This window comes from Chlorella variabilis (genome assembly GCF_000147415.1).
Source record: "Chlorella variabilis unplaced genomic scaffold CHLNCscaffold_15, whole genome shotgun sequence".
Taxonomy (NCBI): domain Eukaryota; kingdom Viridiplantae; phylum Chlorophyta; class Trebouxiophyceae; order Chlorellales; family Chlorellaceae; genus Chlorella; species Chlorella variabilis.
This window is the reverse complement of record NW_005435073.1, coordinates 825,778-834,201: the sequence shown is the minus strand read 5'-3', so window position 1 is coordinate 834,201 and position 8,424 is coordinate 825,778. Positions and strand designations below refer to the sequence as shown.

Below are 8,424 nucleotides of genomic sequence, written 5' to 3'. Positions count from 1 at the left end.
GCCAATGGTCCTCCAGGTATCGCGGAGAGCTTGCGGTGCGGCCTGAAAAGGTTGCAGCATGTCAGTTGGTTCATAACAACACTCAATGGGAGCGATTGCCTCGCAGGCGCCATCTGCGTCTCGCGCAGCGCAGCAGCAGCCAAAAACAACAAGGCACCCGTTTGCCTCCCGTCTTGCACGCATCGTCTTGCGTCCTCTTCCATCCGCGCTACTCCTCGCATTCAGTCTGTTTGGTCCTTGTTCCACCCTCCCGGACCTGTCCCTTGCGCGCTGTGGCAGCCCTCGGCAGCGTTTGCAGCGCCTCTTCTTGCGGCCCCAGAGGTGGGAGGCACCGGGGGCCTTGCGGACGGTAGTGGCAGTTGTGGAGGGGCGGCGCAGGAGCATACGCGGCCCGCGCCCGGTTCTCAGCGCTGCCACGCCTCCTCGCCTGTGCAGGCCCCCCTTGCCACAGAGGATCCGGCAATGGGGAAGCCCGCGGCCCGGTGGGCCGTGGTGCTGGTGCTGGCGACGCTGCTCCGCCCCGCGGCCGCCCGTGCCTTCCGCATGCCATACGACCAGCTGCAGCAGCAGTCATGTAGAAGCCTGGAGGTGCGCCCTGCTGCTGCATGGGCCATGTCATGTGTCCCAGCTCCCGCGCAGGGCTGTGCCCTCTGCGACGTGCCCTCTGCGACGTGCCCTCTGCGACGTGCCCCCTGCCCCCCGCCCTGTTCACACCGCCGCTCGTCAAGCCAGCTGCCTGCCCGCCTCAGAACGCTCCCTTGTGCCTCAGCCAGATCTGGCCAGCTGCTACCGTGCGGCACACGCCGCAGCTGTTCAGCCGCCCCGCCGCCCGCTGTGCACAAAACGCTGCTGCGTCGTGCCTGCGCCTGGCGACCCCCCGCCCCTCCCCGCAGCCCGCCCCCGGCACGCCGTTTGAGGCGACCATCAACCGCCGCCCAGACCTGCTGCCTGCGGAGGATCTGTCGGAGGTGCTGACACTGCGGTACAAGGAGTCTGCCTTCCTGGTTTCCAAGGGAGAGAAGCACACCCTGGGCAGCTACGCCGCCGCGCAGTCCACCGCCACCCTGCACGTGCGTGGGCCCGCGCAGCGTGCAGGGCACCCACGCCTGCCGCCGCCTTGCTGCCGGCTGCGCCACGCCGGCCAGCAGCAGCCGCCGCTTGTGAGGCGAGGGGTGTGGAGCTGGGCTGCTGGCCAGCGGTTGAAACCAGCGGGCAGGGCCGGAGGCGTCGGGCGGGCGTCTTGCGCCTCACCTCGCTGCCGGCTGCACCCCGGCCGCGCTGCAGGTGTTTGATGGCGGCGACGTGGCAGACTACCGCAACGGCAAGCCGCAGTTCTACAAGGCCATGGTCATGTGAGCCCCGGCCGCTCGCCCGCCGCCGCCTGCCGCCTGCCTGCCCGCGCTCTGCCTGCCCTGTGCCTCTCTGCCCCGACGTGCCGCCGCCTGCGGGGCCTCCCCCGCCTTTGATTGTGAGAAGGAGCGACAGTTTCCTTTTGGCTCACCGTTCTTTCCCCCTTTCTTCCTGCAGGCTGAAGTGCGGGGAGGGGTCTGAGGGGGATGAGCTGGTCAGCGTGTCCAGCAGCTTAGAGGATGAGTACAAGCACACCTACGTCTTCAACATCCGCACCAGCCGTGTGTGGTGAGCACGCACGCAACGCAGGCCTCCGCGGCAGCAGCGCGTGGCGTGGCACGCGCGGCGCGGCCTGCCGCCGTTGGGGCCGGTCTGCGCTGCAGCCGCCGCCGTTGGCGTTTGTTTGGGCTTGGGCCCAGATGCGGCTGTGGGGCCGCTGCGGCTGCGCCGACGTGCCCCGCTGCCTGCCTGCCTGCCTGCCTGCCTGTGTGCGCAGCCCGGACCAGCCGCCGTGCCCGGTGGATGTGGATGTGGAGCCGATCCCTGAGGGCGATTACGTCATCTACAAGCCCTCCCTGCAGCGGCTGAGGTGCCCAGGAAGTGAGTGCAGGCCTCGCAGCGCTGCCGCTGGCCGCCGCCGCAGCTGCGCCGGTGCCGGGAGCCCAGCTCTCCGCGCTGCCTGGCTCTGTCCACTCGCCTGGAGCTGCCCGCGGGGCCTGGCAGGGCTGGGAGCTGCTCGGTGTGTGGCTGCGGGCGCTTACGGCATCGCGGCGTGCGGGCTGCCTGCCCTCCCCTTCCCCCTCCCTCCCCGCAGCCTACCTGAGCGCGCAGTACTGCGGCGGGCACAAGGGGCTGGAGCTGGCGCCCGTGGGCGCCGCCACCACAGACCTGCAGCGCTGGGCCTTCTCCGCCGCGGCGCCCGGGGGCGCGGGGCGCAACCTGCTGTCGCAGCCGATTGCGATACAGAGCCTGGGGCGGGTGGGCGGGCGCTGCGCCAGCTACCTGGGCCTCACCTCGGCGGCGCCGGGCTGCGCGGAAGGGACGGGCCTCAACCTGGCTGATAGCTCCACAGCCTGGCTGGTGGAGTCAGGGCCCCCGGTGCCGCCCGGCTCCCTGCCCAACCGATACTACATCCGCGCGCAGGCAAGCGCGCCCTCGCGCCGCCACGCCTGCCACCGCGTCGGGCGTGCCGTGCTGTGGGGGCACATGTGCAGGTTCGCCCGCTGCGTTACGACCGCCGCCGCCGTGCCGCCGCGCTGCGTGCAGGCCCTGGCCGCCGCCGGCTGCCCCAGGTCGTACCTGTGCCTCAGCGAGAGCTGCGAGGAGACCTCGTGGCAGCTGTGCGAGCGCAATGAGGAGGGCTTCATCTCCTGGTGGCACATCCGCCCAGCGGACACCTCCGCCGTCGCCCGCCAGCGCCTCTGACGGTGGCTGGCAGAGGGTGCGCGGCGCCCGACCCCTCGCCTTTGTCTGCCTGACCCCCCCTGTCCCCTCCTGAACCCAAATGCTGCTGGTGGCAAGGTTTTCCCCCGCTTGCCCCATGCCCTCCCGCACCTCTTCCCCTGCACAGCCTGCACTGCCCCCATTGTTAAGGTGTGCCTCGTACGCGCCAGGCAGCCTTCGTGACCCCGATGCGACACCCCAATTGCCTGACCTGAATTTGTGGCCGACCCCAACATTCCCTGCACCCGCCGTCTGGCACTGTTTCGTTTGTCGCCCGCATGATCTCTGCATCATGCGGCGACCCTCCCCCTCTCTCCCTCATTCATGTGCGACACGCACCCACACCCCGCATTTGCTTCTTGTTTACTGCACAGAAGCAGCCATTCTTTCGTACATCCTGCTCCCCTGGGTTCCCAGCGGCGTACCGCCTTTGGTGTGCTTCTGGCTCGTCCATTGACGCTCTGTAAGACCGCCGTCCTGCTTCGTTGAGGTTGCAGCAGGTTGAGGAGAGCAGCAGTGGTTGCAGTGTCACGTCCCCCCTGCATGGATGGAACCTTCCACCAGCGGCCCCAGCTTGCCTCGCCGCCCCTTCTTTTCCGCCGCCCCGTCACCGCCGCCGGCCAATAGTGCATCTCCTCTCAGGTCGCCGCTGCCTGACATTCTCCCGCCTCCTCCTGCTGCTTCTCTCCAAGGAGTGGGGCAGTGGTGAAAGCGCTCAGGGCCTTTCGGGTCGAGCGAGATGCTCGTTGCCCACGCCACCTTGCTGCGCACTGCGCCGCTTGCAGCAGCAGCAGCAGCAGCTCGATTGACAGGCGCCGGCTACAGGTCGTTCTCTGCTGCCGCCGACCCGCCGCCGCTGCCGCCGCCGCCACCGCCTAGCGGCGAGGCGAGCGAGGAGCGAGCTGCCAGCCTGCCACCAGGTGGGCGCCTCTCCTTTCATTTCTTGCCCCCCACTCATGACTATCACAGGCTCTCCCAAGTGACGCCGGCTGCCCCGGTGGCATGTGCTGCACTGCAGAGCAGCTGGCCAAGGCGCTCCTGGCGGGCAACTGCAAGGCGCAGCTGACGACGGTGGTGGCGGGGCTGACCGGCAGCGACGAGAACAAAGTGACCAGCAGCGTGGCATCGTACCTGGCGCCTCGAGGTGGGCGCCGCGGCACACTGCAGCATGTGGCAGGCGGGTGGAACCCCCGGCTGCCCGCCTGCCGGGCGAGGCGCAGTCGTGTAAGAGGGGCCATCCCTGCCGTGCAGGCGAGGCGCCCGTGGTGCTGCTCAGCAAGCAGGACAGCGAGCACCTGATCAACCTGGGGGAGAGCGCAAAGGTGGGCAGCCTGCCCGGCTGGTGCCTGCTGGGGGGGTGCCCTGTCGGTTCTGCCGCCAGAACTGAAACCGAGGCTGCAGCAGGGGCACCGGCCTTGCTGACTGCGCTGCGCTGCGACGGGCTGTGCCTGCCCTGCCCCGCCCCCCGCAGGCCTCCCTGGCCACCGGCCACATCAGCCCGCCCTGGTTTGTGCAGCGCCTGCGCGCCACCGGCTGGCTGCCGCGCCGCGTGGCGCTGCTGGGCTCCCTGCAGCCGCTGCCGGCCGCCGAGGTGCGCTTCGCCTGCGAGCAGGCCCGCAAGGCCTGCCGGGGCGCGCCCGCCCTGGCCGCGCTGCTGCCGCCAGAGGCGCGGCTGCCGGAGCTGGCAGGCTTCCGCCTGTCCTCCATCTCGCGGTGCGTGTATGTGGATGCGGCGGGGCGGCAGCACGCGGTGGCTCCAGACGACCTGGACGGCGCGCTGGTGGACCCGCTGGCGCTGAGTCAGCACGACCTGCTGGCCGCCGTCAACGACACGCCCGAGTGGCAGCTGCAGCTGCAGCTGTTTGCCGCCGCGTGCCTGGGGGTGGGCACACGTGAGGTGCTGCTGGCGGAGGCAGACAGGCTGGGCTTCACGCTGCTGGGGCGCCCCCTGGAGGCGGCGGCGGCGCAGGGAGAGGCTGGGGCAGGGGCAGCCGCTGGGGCGGACGCTGGGGCGGCGGCTGCAGGAGGCGCCCCGGAGGGCGGCCCCCAGCAGCAGCAGCAGCAGCAGCAGCAGCGCTGGCGGCAGTTCAGGATCGGCAGCGAACGGGAGCTGCGCGACGAAGAGGCCTTTATGGGCCTGCTGGAGCAGATGAAGGCAGAGGTGCAGGCAGCCGCTGGGAAGTAGGACGGCACCGGCAGGACAGGCCGCCTGGGCCGCCTGTTTCCCCGACTGTGCGCTGTGGCGCTGCCGTTGATGCATGCTGTTGATTGTCGTGTGTGAGAACCTGTGTGTGCTGCGCATGCGGATGGGAGAAGACAGGAGAGGGGGAGCTAAAAGGGAAGAGTACAAGAAAGGAAAAATGGGCAGTGCGGGAGAGCAACATGAAAGGGGGTCAGAGTATAGGTCTGTGCATCGGAGTCAGGTGGGCAAACATTCTGTTGCGGCGACTGGTGGACTTGTAAGCAGGCAGCACGCTAGGACAGTAACGGCAAAACAGGCTGCTGCTCAGCCTGCTCGACTGCTGGCTCTCGCGCCTGCTGCTGCTGCTGCTGCTCCTGCTCCTGCTGCTCCTGTTGTGGCTGGGGCACACCATCCGCGGGGGCAGCGCCTGCCGCCGCCCCCTCCGAAGCTGCAGCTTCTGCAGCAGCGGCCCCCGGGACGCCAGGCGCCAGCGCGAGGGCAGGCCCGCCCGCTGCCGGTGGCGGCTCCTCAGAGGGCCCCCGCGAGGCGGGTGCGCTGCCGCCTGCCGCCGCGCCGGCCGGCGTCTCCGCCCCCGACGGCGTCGGCGCCGCCTCCTCCGCCTTGCTCTGCAGCGCCGCCTCCAGCGCTGCGTTGGCTGCATCCAGGGTGTCGAAGAAGGCCTGGAAGAGCTCGCCGCCGACAGACACGATGGCCGACCAGGCCCCGCACTGTGCCAGCACCTTGTCCCCCTCCTGCGCCGCGCTGTTGGGCACCGCGCGGAACACGCCGTCCTTGCGCATTGGCAGGCTGCGGCAAGCGGTGGATGTGGGGGCAGCAAGGGTGAGATGCGTGGGCGGGGCAGGGCGGGGCAAACATGTGGGCAGGGCAGTGGATGACGGGAAATTTCAACCACGACAGGGCAGGCAGAAGCAGAAGGTTTGCTGGCATAGGTGGCGTGTGTGGGGCAGCCCTCGCCGCGCGCTGCCAGCCAGCCACAGCTGTGCTGCGCCTCCCCTGCTGCAGTCCACCCAGCCGCCTGCCCACCTGTATCCGCTCCAGTATGTGAACATGCTCTGGATCTGCAGGCAGGCAGCAGAGGGGAGAGGAGGGGGCGTGATGAGTGGGTGCAGGGAGGGAGCGGCGGCAGCCAGGCTGGCAAGGCGGGATGCAATGGTGGCTGCAGGGCAGGCGGCGGCCGCCGCCGCAGGCTGCCTAAAAGCTGAAGGTCACCCTCGGCGCTGAAGGTCGCCCTGTGCCCACCCCCCTGCACACACACGCAGCCACGCACCGCCTGCGCCGCCTGCTTCTGCCTGGCCCGCTTGTGCTTGGCGGAGTCGGCGCCGCCGCCGCGCGCGCGCGCCCGCTTCGCGCCCTTGCCCTCCCCCGGGCTGGCGTCGTCCTTGGAGCGGCGCACCGCGGGCTTGCGGCTGACGTCGTCCTTTGTGCCCTTGCGGCCGCAGATGGCGTAGGTGCCGTCTGGCAGCTTGGCAAAGACCAGCACATCGCCCGCCACCATCTTGTACTGCGCCTGTACTTCGATTGTGTTCTCCAGCAGGTACATCCTGCGCAGGTTGGGTGGGGAAAGCATGTGAGCAGGGGCCGCTGTGAGCAGGCTGGGCTGTGAGCAGAGCAGAGCACAGGTAAGGGCGGGTGGCCTCTCGCCAAGTGCTCCCTACTGTCCCCTCCCCACCTGCTCTGGTTGTTCACCCAGAAGCGGAAGCGGAAGCTGTGCTGGTTGCCCTCGGTGTCCGTCAGGCTCATCACCATGCCCTGCTGCTGCTCCAGAAAGGGGAAGTGCGCCTCCGCCTGGCTCTGCACACACCGAAGCAAGGGCGGCGGCGAAGCAGGATGAGGGGCCGCCGGGCAGCCTGCAGGCGGTGCACCTGCAGCGCCCAGGGCTCACCTTGGGGATCACCAGACGCCCCGTGCCGTTGACGTCACTGGATGTCAGCACCTGCGCGGTTGCACACGTGTTGGCCAACAGGGCGGCGGTGGGAGGAGCGGCGGCAACGGCGGCGCTCACGTGTGTGCTCTGATGGCTGCGCTCCCAGCCCGCGCCGCAATTGCGCTGTCTCCCGGCGTCTGGGCACTGCTTCTTGACGGTTTCACGGCCCGCAAGAGGCAGCGGACCGCTTTTGACTGCCGCTGGGAGCTCCAGCGCCCGCAACGCTCACCTTCTCGAACAGTATGGAGCCTCCCATGGCCTGCAGCGCCGCCCTGGCGCTCTCGTTCGTGTGCTTGGCCGCCCCCGCCATCTCCACCCCCTGCTGCGTGCCCTCCAGGGTGTTGCCGCACCCTCAAACAATGCCCAGGGCGGTGTGAAATATGGAGAGTGGGCTGCTGTGGACGAGAACGCTGCACATGGAGCAGCCGGTGGCATGGATGTTTCTGCATTGGCAACCGGATCGCTCGGCACAGGGCCTCTGAAGTGCAGCAACAAGCAACCGGCAAGCAGCAGGAGCTGCCTTTCAGCAAGTCTTTCTGCAAGCACTGAGCCTCTGCACCGGCCCTCCAGGGGCATCGCCAGCGCCCACCGCCATCCCCCTCTACCCACACTGTTTTCCGCGTCGGCAGCTGTCAACGACGCGGGACGAATACAGGGAGCCGGGATCAGCGATTGACTGCACCAGCACCAGCAAGGTCCACCGGCGGCGGTCGGCAGCATGTGGCACCCAGCGGCGGCACCGCTTCGCGCGGCTGGTTGCCAAGTCCGCTCTAAACAGCAATGTTCACACGCTGCTGCCCCGGCTGGGGAGGCGCATATGCGGCACTGTACACTGGCTGCCACGCCACGCAGCAGGAGACAGGTACCATGCGCCACCAGCAACGGTTCCGCAGGCAGGCCTTCAAATCAGCGGCCTGCAGACACTAGCTGGGTGCAGCAGCAGAATGCCTTGCCACCCGCAGCAGCGCAGGTACGGAAGAAAGGCTAGCTGGCACTGTGCCCCGAGCACACCCAATGACAAGCGAGGCAGTGAGTTGTTAGCGCCCTGTCTCCTTGTGTTGCAGTGGCAGCGGTTTGTGGGCTTTGTGCAGGCAGGGGATGCCAAGGAGGCGTGGCTGTCAGTGAGGTGAGGACCCAGGCAGTCATAAAGCTGCCTTGGTCTCTTCCTCTTCCCACCCCCTGCCGCTACCTCATCGCACTGTCGCTCGCCCCTACTCCTGCCCTGCCCCTGCAGCGCCACCACACTACAGGTGACGCTGCCGGCAGCTCTGCTGGCCCTGCTGCTGCATGACAGCCTGTGGGCCAGCCTGCCACCGCCTGCGATAGCAGCTGCAGAGGCGGCGGCATATGCCGGAGCGACGGTCGCAGCGGCCACAGAGGTGTGGAAAGTGCTGGAAGGGTTCCAAGGATAGGCGTTTTGTGTCAGACACTCGCTCTGCTTAGTTCTTTGTTTTACATGGGCGCAACACACAGAGCAGTACAACAGCTGGACTGCAGGAAGCAT

General features: G+C 68.7%; 3 protein-coding genes across 3 annotated transcripts; 2 read left to right on the top strand and 1 right to left on the bottom strand.

The window, feature by feature from the left end:
- Positions 1-462: 462 nt before the first annotated feature.
- On the top strand, positions 463-2,775 carry CHLNCDRAFT_58393 (hypothetical protein; the record flags this gene model as incomplete). The annotated part of the gene is made up of 6 exons (XM_005846103.1): positions 463-588; positions 894-1,070; positions 1,285-1,352; positions 1,528-1,638; positions 1,847-1,950; positions 2,165-2,775. 6 exons carry the CDS (start codon positions 463-465, stop codon positions 2,773-2,775), a joined length of 1,197 nt encoding a protein of 398 aa, XP_005846165.1.
- Positions 2,776-3,532: 757 nt separating this feature from the next.
- Positions 3,533-4,978, top strand: CHLNCDRAFT_136153 (hypothetical protein; the record flags this gene model as incomplete). The annotated part of the gene is made up of 4 exons (XM_005846102.1): positions 3,533-3,713; positions 3,812-3,937; positions 4,045-4,115; positions 4,265-4,978. The coding sequence occupies 4 exons, from the start codon at positions 3,533-3,535 to the stop codon at positions 4,976-4,978; spliced, it is 1,092 nt and encodes a 363-aa protein (XP_005846164.1).
- Positions 4,979-5,268: 290 nt separating this feature from the next.
- Positions 5,269-7,230, bottom strand: CHLNCDRAFT_53437 (hypothetical protein; the record flags this gene model as incomplete). The annotated part of the gene is made up of 6 exons (XM_005845968.1): positions 5,269-5,782; positions 6,020-6,054; positions 6,264-6,537; positions 6,666-6,787; positions 6,879-6,929; positions 7,150-7,230. 6 exons carry the CDS (start codon positions 7,228-7,230, stop codon positions 5,269-5,271), a joined length of 1,077 nt encoding a protein of 358 aa, XP_005846030.1.
- Positions 7,231-8,424: the final 1,194 nt, after the last annotated feature.